This window comes from Martes martes, assembly GCF_963455335.1.
Source record: "Martes martes genome assembly, chromosome: 3".
Lineage (NCBI taxonomy): Eukaryota > Metazoa > Chordata > Mammalia > Carnivora > Mustelidae > Martes > Martes martes.
This window is the reverse complement of record NC_137890.1, coordinates 131,534,098-131,555,268: the sequence shown is the minus strand read 5'-3', so window position 1 is coordinate 131,555,268 and position 21,171 is coordinate 131,534,098. Positions and strand designations below refer to the sequence as shown.

The following is a 21,171-nucleotide window of genomic DNA, read 5'->3' as shown; positions in this document are numbered from 1 at the left end:
TAACTTTTCTAATGCTGGCCTCTGGATTTGTCTTCGTCATAACGTTCAGTGGAAATACCTACACTCTGCATTCCAAGAGTACCATCGATTTGCCTGATGGGGTTTCTCATTACTTATCTATACTCTAAGTACAGGATAGTTTTTGTAAAGGGTACCAGCTTTCTAGGTATTTTTCTAATAAAAGGGAAAGGTATCATTGACTTATATGTAATAAGTCTACACATTTAAGAGGAAAGTATGACCAGCACTCATGTCCAGATGGCTCATGGGAAACGACTTTTTATTCTTTGTATATCCTTTGCATCTGTTGAGCCACTAGCAGTTACTGCCCCCCTTCATGAGTCCTTGTCATCCCTCCCACCAACTTCACCATCATGGAATTGTGCATGCTGTATCCTCTATTAGGTAGACACTTCCTCACCTTGGTTACCAGGCTCCATTCAACCCATCTTCATGATTTGGTTATTCCCTCGTGTGAGCCTTCCTTGACTCCAGTCCCATCTCAAAATGGTACCCGTCAGAGATGCATAGAACCAGTGCTCGTCTCTGCCCTAGACCCTACTGCCCTGTACTGTTGGAGTCTGTTCACTTGCCTGTCTCCTCCACTGGAGGCCGAACTCCTTGAGAGTCTGTGTATCCCAGGTGACCAGCACAGAGCCTGGCACAGAGCAGGCATTCAATAGACGTTCACTTAGTGAATCAATGTGTTAATGTAAGAATGACTTCAGGCACTCAGAACTTTTAAGAAGTTCAAGATAGGCTATTTCTGAGGCACAATAAATAAGTGTGTCTAAGAAATTTACTTACATGGTATATAGAATATTCTTTTGAACAAAAGCTAGAAAAGAATGACAAAACCCTGGGAGACACCATTTATCCAGCACAATCTTCAGATCAGGCACTGTTTTAGATTCGTCTTATACTTGTTCTCCTTTACTTTTTTAAAATTCTCCCAACCCAGTGCAGTGTGAACGTACTCTGGTCCATTCCTAATATACAGATGGGGATGTGGGAAAGAAGATACAGTTTGATTTCTACCCAGCTCATCGCAGGCTTGGTGTAAGGGCTTCCGCCAACTGGGCAGGCAGTTTGAGGCACCACCAACCGTGGGTGTTCCAACGTGTTCAAAGGCCCTGGTCCAGCTCCCTTCAGAGTCTGAAGGTCCTCTGTGGGAAGGGACATCAGAGCCCAGTAGCTTTTTTTTTTTTTTTTAAGATTTTATTTATTTATTTTACAGAGAGAGAGAGAACAAACAGGGGGAGCTGCAGGCAGAGGGAGAGTTGGAGAGGGAGCAGCAGACTCCTTGATGAGCAGGGTGCCTTATGCGGGGCTTGATCCCAGGATCCTGAGATCATGACCTGAGCCCAAGGCAGATGCTTAACCAACTGAGCCACCCAGGCGTCCCAAGCCCAGTAGCTTTTAAACCTGGTAAGACAGAGGTGTGTGGGAGTCCTCAGGGACCCCTTCAGGGAGTGAGCAGAAGTTAAACGTGGAGGGCTCAGCTCCCTTGTCACTACCACTCCCGTTATATCCAGAATATAGCATTTCTATGAGATGGTGAGATTCTGTATAAAACTTTGTTTTCCAGCTAAAAAGTTTTAAATAGTGCCCTTTTGGCCTGTTTTACCTGCCTTCCCCCATGACAACACTTCCACCTGACTCCACGGACCTCACTTCGTTCCAGAATGACCAGGCAGGGAGAATGTGAAGTCTAGAGCTAGGGCAGCTGTGCGCTCGCTCCCTGGGCCGGAAGTGGGCGGAACTGAGTGTGTGTCCTGAGTCTGGTTCTCCCATTTCAGCTTCTCATACTGTTCTTAGCAGGCAGAATTAAGGCAATCAATACTGATGAAGTGGGAGATGTGGGCTAGCCAAAGAGCCCAGCCGCTTGAATAACAGAGCTTCCATGTAAAAATGTCCTTTAAATGTCCTCTAAATAACTGACTTTTAAAGATAGCCTATTTGTAAGATGGGCTTGTGACTATCTTTTAAGAGGCAGACTGCTAAGGCTTAGGGGGACAAGGTCAGCACACCAGCCCCCAAGCCGGAAGCTGTTGCTGGTGGAAAGTAGGCAACAAGGAATAGGGGTGTTTATGAACAAAGATTTCAGATTACTAAAATGCCTTCTTAATTCAAAATGAAGGGATGGCTCTGTCACCTGCTGTTCCCAAGCTTGAGAAAGCTTTGGTTCAAGTTTAATTAGTCTCTCATAGACACAGGGGCCAGCTACAGTCTTTTTCTTTTCTTTTTTTTAAATCACTTTTGATCATCTTAATTTTAATAGAGCAGGATACACTAAAACTGCTAACATGGTCACTTCTATTCTTAAAGTTTAATTTGTGCTCTAACATATGGAATCTGATGCCATATATTTTTCCTCTCTCCTTTCTTTCAGAAGTGTCATTTATGTTAAAATCTAAGACAAATGTTGGTCTTTGACTTACTGGTTGGTCTTCATTATTACTAATGAAAATTTATTGACCTGCTTCCACGTACTGAGAGGAAATTATTAGAATATAAATGGATTAAAAGTCAATGTATGCCATTTTCCTGGTTCAGGATCTTTGAGGCTCATTGGAAAGTTGTGAGTCTGAGTTACCCATTGAAGTACATATACATACATCATCAATTTCATATGTGCCAAGACAACTGCTTGGAGAAGAAATCTCAACTAAGGGGCTAGAACATTAAGCACCGTGTTTTTACAAGCTTGTTTCTGATTATTTTAACGAGGGAATGAAATTCTCTGTCTCAGGTTCACTCTGCCTTTCTTAACTCCCTTTTCATGCCAGAAGCCATGATGAAAGCAGCTCCCTTCAAGGACTGAAAAGAAACCAATGGACACAGGGCTGCACATTGCCATCTTTGCCTTGGGAAAACCCTGCCATCAGTTCATTTCTGTTTAGCAGGATTCTCAAAGGAGATACACACACACAGACACACACACACACGCACACAATTAGACCATAAGCACAGACGAGCCCACGGCAGTGTCTGTTTCAATGTATAAATGATCTGACTTACAACAGTAAAAGCTGTCTCTCTGCTTGCCAGTTGGGACATGGCTTCTTAGAGCAATTTTCTCTGGGGAGGAATTTACCCATTAACCCCTGTTAAGTTATAGGCCATGCGCTGCCAGAGGCGAGGAACCTTTCCTTTAGTAGGCAAGGTCACCAGAAAGAGAGCTCTGAGTGTTACACTCCCCATGTACCCACACCCATCCTCTTGACCCCATTGGCATTGAATTTCCTTCTGACTGGCAGGGTGCGCTGCTGAGGAGTCTGAAATGGTCATTAGGGTTTAAAATGCAAGAGCAGATGTTTGCAACCTGCTTTGCTTGATAAATTTAAATGCCGGATCTAAAATGTTATAGGGTCACCATCCTGCTGCAGGTGGAGAGGAAGGGACACCGTGAAGTGCTGTTCTGAGAGGCCCCGTCCACCTCTGCCTGGTGTCAGAGAGCTACGCTGGGGACAGCTGATAGCATAGCTCCCTCCCTCCCACTCCCCAGATCTAGGAACATAACTTAGGACCCGCCTAAGGCAGGGAACTGCCTCCTTCACATCTGGGAACATAACTTAGGACCACACTGCCGCTTTCAGAAGAGGCTAGGCCAAGCTCATTTGTCTGTGCTGAGGCTGCTGGGAATCCTCTCTCTGGCTGCTAAGCTGCCAGGAGCCACGGTGATTCAGAACACTGACGGCAAAGGTGAAGTGAGAGGTGGTGTCAGTTTTTTTCAAAAGTACTTACCTTTGCCTTCCTCCGCAATTCTCCATCTCCAGCCCTCTTCCCCACCGTTTCAGAAGCTGGGAACTGGAGTAACCGAGCAGGTGCTTTCTCGAGCCAGACTGCCCGGTTTGTGTCCCAGCTCTGTCCCTTCTTCCTGTGTGACCTCAGACAAGTTAACAGACTAGACTGTGCATTGGTGTTCCCCTCTGTGAAATGGGTAGAGTACGTGTGCCTACCTGATGGGAGTTACCACGGATTAAATGAGGAAATACACCTAAAACACTCAGAATGGTGCCTGGCATGTTGCAAGTGCCCAGGGAATGTTGGATGTCATCTTTCTTTTTTTTTTTTTTAATTAAAAAAAATATATATTTATTTATTTATTTATTTGTCAGAGAGAGAGAGAGAGCGTGCGCGTGCAAGCACACAAGCAGGCAGAGTGGCAGGCAGAGGCGGAGAGAGAAGCAGGCTCCCTGCCAAGCAAGGAGCCCAATGTGGGACTCGATCACAGGACCCTGGAATCATGACCTGAGACGAAGACAGCGGCTTAACCGACTGAGCCACCCAGACGTCCTGGATGTCATCTTTCATGTGCAGACAGAGCACAGGTCGAGCGTCAGCCACATGTCACAAAGGATGGCAACGCCTTTGCACATGCAGCGTTTCTCTTTACATACAAGTATCTTAGAAATCAATTAATTAATTGAAACTCTGTAGGCTGGTTTCCTACGGCACTCAAGAGAAGGCCCGCAGAAGTACTGGGGCTGTGGAGCAAAGGTGACCGGGCTCAACACAGAAATGAGTGATTGCCTCAAAGCCAGCAGGACCCTCCTCCTTTCTGGACACCAGAGCCCAACTTTTTTCCCCAGGTGAATCTGATTAAGTCAACAGTTTAAAGGAAAGCAGCACTTCCTTCTGGCAATTGTCCTCTTTATTTCTGCTTGGCCTCTGGGACTCCTTGTACAGCCTACCAGAACATTCTGAAAGTGAAACCGAATTCTGAGGAAAAGCCTGTGCCTCTCCTGTTAGAAGCCATTCCGAATTGTTCTGGAGCCGATGGATAAGCAAACTGTGGATTTTTTCCCCTGTACCTCCCATCTCTGTATATTTTGGGGGGTGTTCTGAATGTTTAGAGATCCTTGGGTACATAATAATCAGATTAGAAAAATTGTGATTTAGTAAGAATTTGTTTGGTGCCCAGCACTGAGCTGAGCAGTACACATGCTTCACTGGATTTCATGCTCTCTGTGCTGCTTCCAAGTCAGAGTGGAATGCTGGAAAAGAAAGTCCTCAAAAGCCCTCCAGTTAGCGATAGACTAGGACAGGGTTTGTGTCTAGCTGCCATAAGGGCTAGAAAGCAGTGTACTCTGACGTTCGGGCTGAGCAATGTATCAGGACAGGAATGCATCTAAAGAGTTTAAGCTTTTCGAGGGTGAGAAACAAGAACAAAGATAGCAGACACCAGTTAAAAATTCTAACCAAGATCTGATGGGAAGTCCATTCAGTGATTTATTCATTCAAGACATGTACTGAGTGCCTATTACGTGCCTGGCACTGTTCTAGGTCTAGAGCTATAGCAGCGAACAAAGCAAATTCTGGCCCTTGTGGAGCTTACATTCTAGGTGTGTTCATATACTTGTTCCTAAAAATACACAGTAAACACGTGATAAGATAGTGCTACATTCTAGGACATAGATACAGCTGTAGGGGGGTAGCTTCTGAGGTAGTGCTGTTTGTACAAGACCTGTTGGGGTTTACATGAAGGAGATGCCATGTGGTTATGTAGCAGAAGAACTATCCAGCCACAGCATGTGCAAAAGCCCTGAGGCAGGATTGCATTTGGTCACTAAGCAGGAGCATGGGATGACTAGTGGGAGGGGATATCAGAGAGGAGCCAGGTGTCAGATTATGCAGGTCAATCCAGCAATCCATCTCGCTGTCCAGCCCTTCTTAGGCTTGGGTCATTTGTACATTTTAATCACCAGAACACCTCTTGAGGTAGGTCTGATTACTCCCTTTTAGCAGTGCCTAAGGTCATTCCAGAAGTTGGGGTTTGGGCTCCTAGAGCATCTAGGTTCATCAAGGTGATGGTCACTCCCAACTTGCTGCTGACCGGCATTCTCTCTCTCCATCAACTGGAACATATTCCTAGAGTGCAGAAATATATTTTTTAATGCAATGAGATATTTATTTATCAGCTTCATTATTTTAAAATATTTGCCACTGCCATTCCTTATTCTTGGGCAAGTTCTGATTCCAAATGTTGTTTTCTGCACCTAGGTCTTAACATGCATCCTACAGTGGCCTTCTTTCCTGCAAAAAGTGGCAAAAATAACTTAGAACACAGCTATACTAAGAGGGAAAGCTGAATAGAAATTTAGCATAGGCCAATAACCTCTGGATTCCATTTCATAAAACAGAGCTATCGTTCTCTGTTTTGTCCATAACACTGAGTCCAAATTCACTGCTCTGAAAAACATACAGGTATTAAGTTTAGTGACTAGGGAGTTCTGGGATTGTTTTTCAAATGAAGTGAGGTCATAAATAATCCTAAAGATGTGTTATAATAAAAATAGAATTCAAAGGCTAAAATCTATTCAACAACAACAAAATAAACAAGCCCGTTCTGGTCCAAATTAAGAAGGAAAACAATACAGATCGAACTTAATTTCCTACACTTTTATTATCTTCAGTGAAAATGAGAAGATGAATAAGAGTATGTTGTTATTTTATCTATAGATGGGCCTATAAGTAGGACACGGTAAAATCAGTTTAAGATAACAGTGATTCAATCTATTCAAAAGAACCAAGGAGTTTGCTTTTGGAGACATGCCCAGATTCCCTAGTGAGTCTTGTCCTGCACATAAAGTAACAGAAATCCATTTTCTAAATCTGGTTTTGTCCACTTCTGTACTTTTCCATTAGGAAGCTCCTTCTTGCTTCTTGTGTAGGAGTCGCTGGGTTGAGGGGAGCAGGTCTCCTCTTGCTCTCCTCTCCCTGCCATGATGTGTGCTCATCCAGTGGCATCAGTGTATTCTGAAAAGGGGAAGTCATCTGGCAAAAATGTCAGTTTGCCTGCTGTGGTCAAGTCTCCCATTCCCCCAGATACACGCCAACTTGCGCCAAAACGACAGATGCCCTACGCTGTTAGTGAATGAGTTGGTCATCTAACAAGGACTGAGTCTTGGGGCACTGGCAGAGCTGTGGCTTGGATGCCCAGAGTTGGAGGCAGTGGGACTCACCATTGCAGCCATGGTGCTTTTGGAAATACGTGTTGCGGGGTCCTCCTGTTTGCACCGCCTAAAGCCTGGAGCCCTGGGTACCGCAGAGTGAACAAACCTGGAGGGAATATGCCATCTCCTCTGCGTGGGTACCTTGGTCTTACCAGAATTGCCCATAGCTAAAGGTCACCATCTTGAGGAAGTTCCTAAACTCCCTTTGGCAGCTGAAAATAAAGTCTAAGACTACAAAAAGACCAAGGAGACCTTTTGCTTCTTTAGAAACTTAAGGCCTGGAATGCTATAAAAAAAAAAAAAATCTGTGTATCTCAACAAATGAGAGCTGGAAATGGCAAAATGAGAAACCATCATCATATCCAATGTGGGGGACCTCCCGTCATCTATAATGAGGACAACAGTGTCACCACAACCTTCGGAAACATCCCTGGAATTACTCTACTTAAAGTAAGCAAACTGAACATTTTGGAACTTACTTCTGGTGGGCATGTAGGACGTTTCCACATTTGTACTGAAAGCGATTTCCTTGAGCTGGATGATCTGGATGACACCCGGCATAAGGCTGCCTCCCTCAAGAGTAACTATCACCTTCCCATGGCCAAGATGCTTGATACACACCTTAGCAGAACCTTGAAAAGCCCAGAGATCCAAAAGCCCTCCAAGCACCATGGAAGAAGATGCATCAAAGAGTCCTGAAGAAGAATCTGCTGAAGAACCTGAGAATTCTGTTGACGCTAAACCCCTATGCAAAGACCATGTGCCCGAACACCATTCTCGCCAGGCCAGGCGTCACAAACTCTGGATGGGTAAGGTGGCAGCGGTGCTAGACGCCAAGTCAGAAGAGAAGGGGGTCCCGGGCAAGCAGCCTGTGGTAGGGAGGAGAGGAAAGGAAAGGAGGCTGTTGGCGTTAAGGAGCAGAAGAAGCCTTTGTTGGGGAAAAGCTTGCAAAGATTGCAGTGACAAAGCAAGCGCTGAGAAGCCCACAGAAAAGAAAACCCTCCATGAAGACAGGAAGCTCGCCGCGTAAACCTACTTGTATTTCTTCCGTAGATGTTGAGCCATTTTGGACAGCTAATTTTGAATAAATACCTGATCAAGGGCAGTGGGAAACAAAACAAAACGAAACAAAGAAAGCTACTTCTGGGCTAACTTCATCATAATTTATCACTTTATCGCCAACTATTATAATCTAGAGCTAATCTGATGGTGCTAATGTCCCAGAGCAAGCAGGAAAGTCTTCTGTTCCTTACTCCATGAATTGGTTTGCTAGGGCTGACATAACAAGGTACCACAGACTGGGTATGTAGCGTCTCATAGTTCTGGAGGCCAGACGTCTGAGATCAGGTGTCATCTGGGTTGGTTCCTTCTAAGTGCGTGAGGAGGAATCTGGTCCATGCTGCTCTCTCGCCTCTGGTGGTTTGCTGCCCATCTTTGGGACTCCTTGGCTTGTAGATGCATCACCCCAGTCTCTCGTCTTCACTTCCACATGGCATTCTCCCTGTGCATGTGTCTCTCTCTATGTCCAAATTTCCTCTTCTTATAAGGATGTGGCCATATTGGATCTGGGCCCATTCCGATGACCTCATCTTAGTCTGGTTATCTGAAAAGTCCCTATTTCCAAATAAGGCCACATTCATGGGATCTGGGGGTTAGGGTTTTAACATCTTGGCAGGATGGGAAGGGCATACAATTCAATCCATAACACTGGTATGCAAGAAGTTTAAATGAAAAACTCCCCCTTTGTGGGCTCTTCTTGGAGATCCTTAAGGATTTCACCTAAGGACAGAAGGGGAGCCTTAGAGTAAACACATCATCTCTTCCTTGTGTAGACATTGCATTGTCAGCCTGAGCCCTCCTTCACACGTGCGTGTGCATGTGTGTGTGTGTGTGATATCCGGTCAGAACATCCAATCTACCAACTATCCTTTTGCTAACAGGGCAAACTTGGAGATTAACTATGCCAAAGGCCTTCAGAAACTGGCAATCAAGTTAAGCAAAGCATTACAGAGCACGAAAAAAAAGTAAGTATATGAAACAGGTAAGGTAAAATCATTCATAAGAGTTATAATAAGTGACATATGTTCGAGGCCAGCTTCCTCTTAGAAATGTGGCGGGTGGTGCAGCATTCAGCCTGGCTTATGATTTCTTGGGCACTTACTGTGTGCCAGGCATGGTGTTAAGTACTTTTACAGATACTCCCCTTTAAGCCTCTCAACAACACTTAGCAAGTCTTATTATTGTCCCTGTTACAGACCAGGTCTTGAGGCTTGGAGAGTTTTAAGAAACTTGCCCCAATGACACAGATAATAAGTGTCAGAACTGGGCTAATCCGGTGTCCTTATGATTCCTAAGCCCATATTCATAAGAAGCCTCAGTGATGATATGTTACTTTGGAAGGAGTGCCGTTAAGTTGGAAGGCCTTGGAGTCAAGGAGTGTGAATCCCGCTTTATCTCAACTCCATGACCCCCAACAAGTAACCTGGCCTCCCTGTGCCTTGATTTCCTCCATAAGTTAGATGGAGTAGTGATATGAGTTGCCTGGTGCATGGGTGTGCAAGTCTGGACGGGGGATCTTGTCTATGGAGATTAGTTCGTTGGGTCCTGAAAAACTAGTGATTCACATTTCCTTAATACATTTTGGAATAAAGTTGATTTTTTATTTTGGGGGAGAGAGGAAAGATACTGGATATTCTAAAAGAGATTATAAAAATGGTCCATTAATGATAATTGGTTACCAAGATTCTTGACAAAATGCTTGCAGATGTCACCCCTAGCTGGCAGGGCCACTGCAAAGACCTCTTTGACGGTGAAAGAGAGAGGGACAGAAAGAAGCCTTCTGGAGCTCACATTCTTACTTCTTAGAAAGCATCCTCTGTAACAGCAAATAATGGCTTTGTGACTGTTTGACTTAGAGCTTGACTTTTAGGATAGTATTTTAGTAGACTGTGAGGCAGCCAGTATGGCCAAATGGTTGAGTATAGACTTTATTGACACTGCCCGGATTTAAATTCTACCTCTACCCTTTATCAGGTGGGCAAATCAGGGCAATTTATTTTACCTCTCAGTGTGTATTTAAAATGGAAATAGAACCTATCTCATATAATTGCTGTGAGGATTAAATGAGACAATACAAGAAGTGTGTTTAATACCTGGCATGGAGTTCATTATGACTTTGATTCTAACTACCCCCTAAGGAATGAAAGGGGTAAGGGTGTGGCAGTGTGGGTCTTATGTGTTGCAATCCCAGCGTCTGGCATGGATGCTCCCAGAGAGTTGGCATGTCCAGAATGTTCAGTTAACCAAGATTAGCACAATGATATTTAATAATAAACATTAACCAGACTATTACCTATAACCCAAATCTGTGTTGTGTAGGTAACCTGAATTATTTCTATTTTAAGAGACCAATTACCTGAGGGTCAGAGAACTCATGTGATCTTTCTAAGGTCACACAGGAAACAGACCCCTCTGAGGCCAAAGTTCTAGGCTTGTGGCTCTGCTGCTCAGCTCCTCTGAGGAGCAAATGTCAGATTCTCTTTTCCAAAGGATGTCTGGGCTCCTGTTTAAAAAATTAACTCTGGGACACCTGGGTGACTCAGTCAGTTAAGCATCTGCCTTCGGCTTGGGTCATGATCCCAGGGTCCTGGGATCCAGCCCCACATGGGGCTCCCCACTTGGTGGGAAGCCTGCTTCTCCCTCTTCCACTCCCCCTGCTTGTGTTCCCTCTCTCGCTGTGTCTCTTTTTGTCAACTAAATAAGTAAAATCTGGAAAAAAAAAAATCAACTCTATGGAAGTTTAATTTACATGGAACAAAAAGTGCCCTCCTTAAGTATATGGTTTGGTTGATTCTGATAGGCGTATACTATATATGTATATAGTGTATATAGGTGTATATTATAGATGTAACCCCACTAAAATCAAAACATAGACATTTTCATCACATCAAAAGATTCTTCATGCCTGTTTGCCGTCCTTTGCCCACCTAAGCGGCCACTGATCTACTTATTATTGATAAAGATTCATTTTGGGCTTTTTTGCAATTTTCTATAACTGGAGGTCTATACTAAGTAGTCTCTTATCTCTGGCTTTATGCCTGGCTTTGGATATGCAGAAAATCTGGCATCCTCTGGTCTAGCTATGTAATTTTCTGACTATAGGGTGCAACCTAAGTCACTTGGAGGCAAAACCTCGCACCATCCTGATTTCAGCAGGGCCACAGATCTGTCCCCACCCCTCCATCAGAGTCTACGCACACTTCTGTCCCTGAGGTTTATGGATGCAATTGAGCTTATCCTTCTGGCTTCTGAAGGCCAGTGATATGGGCTGTGGTGAGCTTTGCCCCTCCTGTGGAGAAAATAGCATCATACTTCTTAATCCCCACTGTGTGCGTTAAGGGGGAGGACAGTGCTCTCCTTTTGTTAAAGGGAGACACTGCTTATAAGACGACAAAATATCTGAGCTGTGGTCTTAAAAACCAGCAGGGAACAGTAGCTGGACCCCAAACCCAAGAGCAGCACGCGGGGACGTCCCAGGGCTCTTGGGACGCCGCTTAACTTTTCTGAGACTAGCTCGGTGCACTCACCGGTGAAATGAGGAGCTTGAAAAGGTGGTCTTGAGGCCTCTCTCCCCCTACCCAGCCCACAATCTCCCGCCTGTTCTAAATGCCTGCTCACCCTTGGCTACTTTATGTCCCTGATTTTCTACAGACGTGAAATGGAAGATGAAAATTGAAATGGAAAATGACGGAGAAAAGGGTGTCTATGTAATGATTACAGTGCAAATCAATAAATTGGCAGAATTAAATCCCATGGACACACTGAAATAAGATTAGGGAAATGAGAGCAGTTGTTGTATGTAGTGAATCAGACATGACACTGCATTGCTCAGACTTTACCGGGAACATGACTCCCACTCTTGTGCCCTCCTGTTTTGCCCCCAGCTGTCTTGTCAGTGCCTGGACCTGGGTCTCAGAGGGCATGAAATCGGCGGCAGACCTGCATCAGTGAGTGGTGTCCCCCTCTACCCCCCACTTCCTCCCCCCACTCCCCTCTCCACCACTTACCGAACCCCAGGGGGAAGCATAAATACTTAAAGTGGGCATGCCATGAATACCCTGCTTCAAACTTGCCCTGAATAGGCAGGCTGGAACACACCATTTTATTTCCCCAGAAAACAATTTGGAAAGTAGATATAAATCCTAATACTATGCTTGTGTGTCTTTTATGTTCTATTTCTAGAAAACTTGGCAAAGCAATTGAGTTGGAAGCAATAAAACCAACTCATCAAGTCCTGAGTGTACATGAAAAGAAGAGAAAATCAGTGAGTCAAATCTCTCTTAAAGCAGGATTTCTGTCTTTGACCCAAGGAATGAAAGGTGATCGAAAGTGATGCTAGCTTTCAGGAATTTGTCATTAAAAGAAACAAGAGCTCAAGATTTATGTAAAAGGTGTTTGCTAAAGCATTGTTTGTCATAGTGAAAAACTAGAAACCTCTTCGTCATCCAAAAATAAATCATGACAAAGTCAAGCAATGGAATATTATGCAACCATTAAGATCTTATTATAGAAGAAATTAATGACATGGAAATTTTTTCACTATATAATGTGAAATAAAAATGATCTCAATTTTGTAAAGTAAAATATGTATATGTGAATAGAAAAAACATCTGGGGACACCTGGGTGGCTCAGTCGGTTAAGCTGCTGCCTTCAGCTCAGGTCATGATCCCAGGGTCCTGGGATCGAGTCCCACATAGGGCTCCTTGTCCGGCGGGGAGCTTGCTTCTCTTTCTGTCTCTGCCTGCTTGTGCGCTCTCTCTGACAAATAAATAAATAAAATCTTAAAAAAAAAAAAAAAAGAAAAAAGAAAAAACATCTGAAGGAACCTCCCGAGAATGTTAATAAGAATTATTTCTAGATAGTGGTGTTTGAGGTTATTTTTATCTCATACTTTTTGTATTTTGATTGTTTTTCCATGACTAGATATTCCTTCTGTAAACAGAAGAATTATAAGCACAGTTCTTAAAAAGATTTTTTTGTGTGTGCTTAACAGTTTGGGATTGGGTAAAGGCAATAATAGATATAGTCCTCAAATAGTCTTAAAATTGGAAAAAGGAAAAAAAAAAAACGATATTCTTTCAGGAGCACCTGGTCCTCTTGTCTAGCATATTCTCTGGTCTTCCTGTATTCTTTTCCTTCCAGAACAATTTTATCGGTGCTTCTTTTTCTTTGTGTATCATACAGTCATTAAGCACTTTAAAATCTATTTTCAGGCGACATAAAGGGGTGTTTAATAAACGCTGCTCAACTCTGATAGGGGTGAGGTCATGGTCACCTGGCCTTAGAATTGGTTCAAGGCCAGGTGCAAGTTAGAAGTTCAGAGACAGTCATCCGTGGCCCTTGTGAAGGGAAGGGGTGGTGGCTAGGGGTGGGTTCAAATGACCACAGTCAGATAAAGGAGGTCCTAAAGGTAGTAAGTTAGTAAGATGGGGGATCTATAAAAACCTGATGGAAGAGAAATGATACAAAACATTTTTATTCAAATTCATTAAACTGAGTCAGGAAATGGAATTGTTGTTTGTGTGGACATATGTGTGTTTTTACCACAATGGATGTTCTACTGAGGGCTGGGGTAATGGGGGAAATTTACACAGTAATGATTACTAAGAAATACAATCTTCCACCTTTGCAAACCAACTTAATAAAAACCAAATACCAGCCTACATTTCATTAATTACAAAATATTTTCATACTCCATAATAATACGATAATCACTAGCATTTCTTTAGTACTTACCATAAATGAGGCACAGTGACTCGATCATTATCTTAGTGCTTTGGATAATTAACAGCATGATCCCTGGTCCGATTTCACAGCCTTTATTCAGCATTGCCCCTCCCCACTGCACCCCTACCACCCCAACCCACTCAGTCACAGAAGATAAAAGATGAGAATTCTTTTCTTCAGGGTGCCTGGCTAGCTTAGTTGGTAGAGCATGTGACTCCTGATCTCATGGTCATGAGTTCAAGCCCCACACTGGGTGTGGAGCCTACTTTAAAAAAAGGGGGGGGGGATGAAAATTATTTTTAAAGTGAACTTGTTCCATATTTCACATAGTCAAAAGTGACATCATGCATGAAATTATTTTCATTGTATTTGTTACAATAAATTGTATTCCAAATTTAATCAGCTGGACTAAATAAAAGAACAGCATTGCTAGATCTCAGTGCGATTGAGTCATGGCTGATCTGTGGGCTTGGGAAGAAACATCTATGGTCCAAGAAAAAAAAGTCTTCCCCTTAGTTAAGTCTGCTCTCCTTGGGTTGTTGTCTACATGCATTTGGATCATTACTGTTACCGTCCCTTTGGCTGTTCAAGGGCAGAAGAAAAGTTAATTATGATTAAGAATTCAATCTCTTTGAAATTGAACAGTGTTCATTTCAGGGGCAGTGAGACACTTGGTAAAATTAGCACTACCAGGACTGTTAGGGATTGTCAACGTGCTCAAGTTTGGGCCACGTGGAATGATGCTGAGCTGAAGATGTGCTGGGACAGAAAGGGACACCAAACTATCCAAGACCCCCTCCATGCAGATCACACGCACTGGTGTTTTTACAAGTTTTTGTGTAGTTACATAGTTTATATGCAGAAATAGTTATTTTACCAAATGCATTCAAGCTAAATCCTGTCAAGAGGTTTTGACATGGGGAAAAGATAGTTCAGCTGCTCTTCTCAGGATACATGTCCACTGTAGGATTCTGAAATTCCAATGGATTGTGATACTGAATATGCTAGAATTCATAAGCCAGCACCATGACTCAACAGAAAGACTGAAAAAAAAATCATTTTTCTTTTTTTCTGTTCGCAGCTTGATAATGAAGTTGAAAAGGCAGCAAATCTTGTCATTGGCAACTGGAATCAACAAATCAAGGCAAGTATACAAATGAATGTCATTTAATGTAAACTCAGTTTTTAGGACTGAACCTTTCTGCTTTTGCATGAATGTGATCCTGTGTTTTAATGTTAGTATTTCTAGGTGTTAACCGAAGAGAAAAATGTTTCCTCACCTGAATTATTCTATAGATATACCTTTCAACTAAATCAATAGAAGAGCAAGGCTCAAAATATGTTTATTAGTTATAGCTAACATAACACTTATTGTGTGCGAAATGCCATATATTTCTATATTCAATCATTGCAACACACACACGCACCCCCCCCGCCCCCCGCCAAAAACCAAACCAATGTGGTATGTCCTGTTTGACAGCTGGGTGGGGAAACTGAGACACAGGGAGGTAAATAATCTTCGTAAAGCTGGTTAACTGTTGAACTGAGAATTATTACATTGTTGGGTTCCAGAGTCATGGCTCTTACCCATTCCACTACACTGACTGCCTCTCTGTATAATCTGTAGCTTAAGGCAAGTGACAAATACTCTCTGAGTTTTGGATATATCATTTGTGGAAGGGCATTCATGATCTCTGTCTCACTAGTGGGAGGAGTACTGTGAGGGGTGAGTAGCCATATGTAGGGGGGAATGCATATATTGATTCCACAGATGTGTATGGTCCACTTCCTGTATTCCACACTCTACTAGGGCATGATTCCTATTTGTAAGTAATTTAAAATGTAGTTGGCTAGATAACATATGTGCAGGAAACAGTAAATGAATTCTAGGGAGAAGAATTATGATCTGGTGTGAGAATTTAGAGCACATCAATGCAAGTTATTACGCAGAGAGAATAACAGATGGAACCCATATATATGTAGAGAAGATAATTCTAGAACAATCCAGTTTAGGAGGAATTCAAGTTGAAAGAACTAGAAACCAGTGGAGAGGAAATCTGTTAAGAAAACCCAGGGATCCACTTTGAGAGAACTTGTGGTGCAAAAGCTGAACTCCCTTTTCATCTTCAGAGTATCCGTACCCAAAGAGAACTTTCCCCGGTAGACAGCTGCTAGCGGCAAATAACCAGAGAGATCCCTCAAAAATAGGGAGCCCAACTCAGTCCTCACTGTTGCCTATGAAGCTCCTGCTGAAATCAAGGATTCCATAAGACCAAAGAAATTAACAGGAAATGTTTGAGGGGTGCCTGGGTGGCTCATTCATTCAACATCTGCCTTAGGCTCAGATCGTGATCCCAGGGTCCTGGGATCGAGCCCCATATTGGGGTCCCTGCTCAGTGGGAAGCCTGCTTTTCCCTTTCCCACTCTCCCTGCTTGTGTTCCCTCTCTCACTGTCTTTCTCCCTGTCAAATAAATAAATAAAATCTTTAAAAAAAGAAATGTTTGAGATAAATGAATTTCTATACCCACTAGTAGTACTGGTAAAAGAATGCTCATGAGAATCACTTTTATAATAAATGTTTAATCAGTGTCCAGTAATTTGGTTTTAGTTTTGCTCTTGGTTTTCTGAGATTTCTTAAACAGAATTTGGTTTTTTATTTTTATTTGTTTATTTTTTAAGTTGGTTCCACACCCAGTGTGGAGCCCCATGTGGGGCTTGAACTCACAACCCTGAGATCAAGACCTGAGCTGAGATCAAGAGTCAGGTGCTTTACTGACTGAGCCACCCAGGCACCCCAAGCAGAACTTGCTTTTAAAAATCCATTCTCTAGGGGCACCTGAGTGGCTCAGTGGGTTAAAGCCACTGCCTTCAGCTCAGGTCATGATCCCAGGGTCCTGGGATCGAGTCCCGCATCAGGCTCTCTGCTCAGCAGGGAACCCTGCTTCCTCCTCTCTCTCTCTGCCTGCTGCTCTGCCTACTTGTGATCTCTGTCTGCCAAATAAATAAATAAAATCTTTAAAAAAAAATCCATTCTCTAAATATTCAGCTTTCACAGAAATTCCAATATAACGAACCAAAAGAGAGAAACCATGCCCAGCAGCCATAATTGCTTTCAAGAAAAAAAAAAAGCATCTTTTATTCTTTCCCAGTTTCCACCAAGTAATTTTTCTAAATGAAACTATTTTATTTTTTTATGAAGAGTGACGGAGAAATTAGAGAACATAAAATTCTTGAGCTCTAATGATTTTTTCTCCAGTTACAAGTGAAGTGTTTAAGCATGTCAGTAATGAAGTGCAGTCTATTTGGGAGACAGAAATGGAAGCCTTAAAGGACCCAAAGCTCTTCCCTCATGCTCTCCTTTCTTCGTGGGCATGGGACTAACTGGAGGCAGAGAAAGAGGGTTACTGAGCATCCTGTTTCCTGAATTCCCTTTTGCAGAGGCTTCGGAGGTTGAGAGACATTTGGAAGACTTTACCTCCAATTCCTAAAGAGAGAGGGAACTGAACTTTTCGCTATATTACCTGGTTTTGCGTCCTTGTGACCTTGACGTGCAAAGTTAAACAGTCTTTCGATCAGTCCAGTTCCTGAACAGGCTGGATCCAACTCAGACCAATTTCTGTTTCCTCATTTTATCTCTGGAACATCATCTTTTTCTTCTCTTTCTTTCTTTCTTTCTTTTTTTTTTTTTAAAGATTTTATATATTTATTTGACAGAGAGAGAGATCACAAGTAGGCAGAGAGGCAGGCAGAGAGAGAGGAGGAAGCAGGCTCCCTGCTGAGCAGAGAGACCGATGTGGGCCTGGATCCCAGGACCCTGGGATCATGACCTGAGCTGAAGGCAGAGGCTTTAACCCACTGAGCCACCCAGGCGCCCCTCTTTTTTTTTTTTTTTTTTCAACATTTTATTTATTTATTTATTTGACAGACAGAGATCACAAGTAGGCAGAAAGGCAGGTGGGGCGGGGGAGGGGGGCAGGAAGCAGGTTCCCTGCCGAGCAGAGAGCCTGATGTGGAGCTCAATCCCAGGATGCTGGGCTCATGACCTGAGTTGAAGGCAGAGGCTTTAACCCACTGAGTCACCCAGGTGCCCCTGGAACATCATCTTCTTGGTTGGAACTGTGTAGAATAGGAAATGATCACCTCGATCATAACCCACTTTGAGGTTTGAGGGACCAACAGAGTAGGAGGATGTTGAATGCGCTTCTACCTTCCCAGCCCACCCCCACTTCCCCCCCCACACCAGTACAGGCCATTTCACAAAATGCCAGGCAAATGCCCACCTCTGAAGCCTTTGCATCAGATGCAAAATCGCCCTTTTGCTGTAAGTTTTAAGAGAGCATCTTAAAACAACCTCAGTTGTGGCCCAGGCTGATTTAAAAGAATGATGCAGGTGGTCTTCCATATCTGCTGTGATGTTTTTATGGTAAAGCTATTCCCTTCATGATGCTAGCTAGAACAATGTTTTGGAGGCTTGGGGGCCTTTGTGATTTGGAGAAATGTATAACCCTCTTGAGTGTACTCAATATAATGAAAAATATACAGTGGTTTCAGGGCAAAATGTTAGCCTCTGTGATATTCCAAGCAGATTTTGAGGTGAGGGCAGAAACGAAGAACTAAAATTACACAGTCGTTTAAGCTGGCACCTGAACATGACTTGTTCCAGAACAGAAGAGTTTTTCTCTTGATACCGGTTTCTCATCCCTTTTTGCTTTTTGTATGTTTTTGACTCTAGGCCAAGAAGAAATTAATGGTTAGTACCAAGAAGCATGAGGCACTTTCCCATCTTGTAGAAAGCTCCAAGCAAACTGTGACTAAGAAGGAGAAGCAGAAGGTAACCTATCATGACGAGCTGTGTGCATGTGGCTTGTTCATCTTCTACTCTGAGCTATGAACACAAGAGAACTGGCTGACTTCACGCTCTGTGTGGGGTCTCTGCAGAGCTGTCATGTGGGAGAGCCTGAGAGGGATTCTAAATCATCCCTGGTCCACATATATTTTTAAAAAGATATTATTGAAAGATGATAAATTAGACCAAGGGTCTCCAGATTTTTCCATAGGGACCCTAGTAAATATCTCTCAGTGCAAGTAAGTAAAAAATGTATGTATATATATAATGAATTATCATGTATTTTACCAACATTGGGTACCATCTGTAGCACTTTATATGTTATACTAATGTGCTATGAACATTATAAAACATAAAAAAGTACTTGAGGCATGAAATAATATTTTAAATGATTAGCTAATCATGATGCCTTCATGTGATCACCGAGTGACACTTCCAGGCAAGATTTACACCTAGGCAAGGTTCAGCCTTCACCGTAGTAAATGTAAATTCATATTTCTTGATAATTTTCAACTTTTTGGTTAACTCGTTTTCAGATTTCATCAGATCATCAGTTTTTGCCTTTTCCTGTGGGTGATGACACACTCATAACCAGTGGCAGGGGAAGGTGTCGGCTCTGACATTTTCTTGTGGCTTTTTCTTGTGCTTACATCAGCAGTACTAATGTCAATCTACATCTCAGAAGTCTTTTTGAGACACTTGTTAATTTTGTGTGTGTAACCTAATTAAAGATAGATGATAAATCTGCAAATCCCCGCTCCCCAGACACACGCGGATGGCCACGCGTCTCAGGACACTGAAAGGGAAGACATTTGTGAGGGCCCATGTCAGCTTCTTACGTTCTAAGATCCTCACTGTCCCTCCAGAGCCCATCACTGTCCATGGGTGGGCACCAGTGTCAACTCAGGATGTTAAATCAGAGTAAGCTTGTCTAGGCAGAAAGGAACACAAATAATGTTGGGGATATGCTAGATTATCTCACACACCTCATACGGTATGGGCTCCAAATTGGAAAGCTCTGAAATAGTTGGTATCTTCCCCAAAAGATGAAGCCTCCCTATGAAAATGCAGGCTGCACCCGCACAACCCAAAACATTCTTAAAAGAAAAAGAATATTGTCATTACCAGCAAGGCTGTCATTTCATCTGAAGAAACTATTAGATGAATAACTCAAACTCATCGTTAGCAAGATTTGACAACGTTCTTATTTCTTCACCCGTCAATCTTCCCAGTTTGAAATGATCATTAACAAGTATTGAATAATGAAGCGGCTTTTGAGGAGGCCAAACCACAGTGTGCCACAATGCTGAGCACCGGGGCCTGGCGCAGGCATGGGGAGCCCTCATTAGAAGCTATTCTTTATTGGTGTCAAGCAATAACAAAGAGATGAGCGCTGGGCAGCTAAATGGTAGATTTCCTCTTCCATCCCTCATTAGCAGCTTCCGTGGGAGGTGGAAGCCTGCGGTCTTTCTCTGCCCTCTTCCACCTGATCCTGTTACCATGGGACCTTGACTCTCATGATATCAAGACCCCTAGCATCTTCCTTCTTTATCTGGTACTTTTTTTTTTTTTTTTTTTCAGTCCTAAGGCTAAACACCTAAGGCAGCATTCAATCATTGCATTTCACAGAGAACTGCCCATCATCTCCAACCTGAACAGAGCGGGCTCTGACCTGCTCAGCAGTTCTTCCTGTTCTCCCTCTCGGCAGTCCTTGTTCTCAGCAGAGCTGATCTAATCTCCATTCTTCTCACATCTCCATCCTCACCACCCACTCTCAGTGACTGACTATCTTGCCTCCTTCCTAACAGAGTAAATCAAAGTCGGCTCAGCCACCTGCCTACTAAAGTCAAATGGGTGGTGGGACAGACCAACTCTTCATCGTGTGCTTGGATCCCAGCCCATCCTGCCTTTCAGAAATGCTTCTCTTGATTGTTTTCCTTTTGCCTGTATCTTGGACATATCCCTCTCTAATAATTGCTTCTCATCAATCAACATATCCTTCCCCACCCCATCTTGGGAGAGTAGGAAGAGTCAAGGAGACACCTTTCCATGCCTCTATTTTTGTTCCTCTCCAGATTTTATCTTCTTTCCTTCTTTTTATGATAAGATTTATTGAAAGGGTTGTCTGTGCTCTGTCTCTGTTTCCTCACCTCCTGTTCAGTCCTCAATCCATACCAATCAGGCTTTCCCCATCATTCTATGAAGAGTGTCCCTGCTTGGAAAACATGTCATGCTTGTTGCTAAAGCCAATGTGTACTTTCCAGCTCTTATCTTACTTAACTTCTTGGAAGCATTAAGCATTGTTGACGTGCTCCTTCTAGAAAATTCTCTTAACTTCAGCAACACCTTACTCTTTTGGTTTTTCTTTCTGGCAGCTTTTTCTTAAACTCCTTTATGGACTTCTCTCTTTCTGCCTGATCTTTATATATTGCTTTTCCTGATGATTTCTCTCCTGGGACTCATTCTGTTTTATTCAGCATTGTATTTCCAGTGCCCAACATAGTAGTCTCAAAATCAGGTACTCACTAAATAACCAGTACTCAATAGATACGCCCTCAAGGCTTCTACTACCATATCC

The 21,171-nt window shown here is 43.0% G+C and overlaps 1 protein-coding gene and 1 pseudogene across 4 annotated transcripts in view; both read left to right on the top strand.

Annotated features, from left to right (window-relative positions):
* NOSTRIN (nitric oxide synthase trafficking) overlaps positions 1-21,171 on the top strand; it is a 57,308-nt gene that overhangs the window by 13,704 nt on the left and 22,433 nt on the right. For 2 of the 3 annotated variants that reach the window (XM_080799325.1, XM_080799327.1), the window contains 5 exons: positions 8,900-8,983; positions 11,903-11,965; positions 12,201-12,282; positions 14,828-14,890; positions 18,480-18,578. In XM_080799325.1, coding sequence (XP_080655451.1) covers positions 8,900-8,983; positions 11,903-11,965; positions 12,201-12,282; positions 14,828-14,890; positions 18,480-18,578 — 391 coding nt within the window. The remainder of the gene's footprint in view (positions 1-8,899; positions 8,984-11,902; positions 11,966-12,200; positions 12,283-14,827; positions 14,891-18,479; positions 18,579-21,171) is intronic. The other variant, XM_080799326.1, reaches the window with a different exon arrangement.
* LOC308339814 (large ribosomal subunit protein uL4-like) lies at positions 6,729-7,922 on the top strand (annotated as a pseudogene). Its single transcript has one exon. The product of its transcript is annotated as a large ribosomal subunit protein uL4-like (transcript).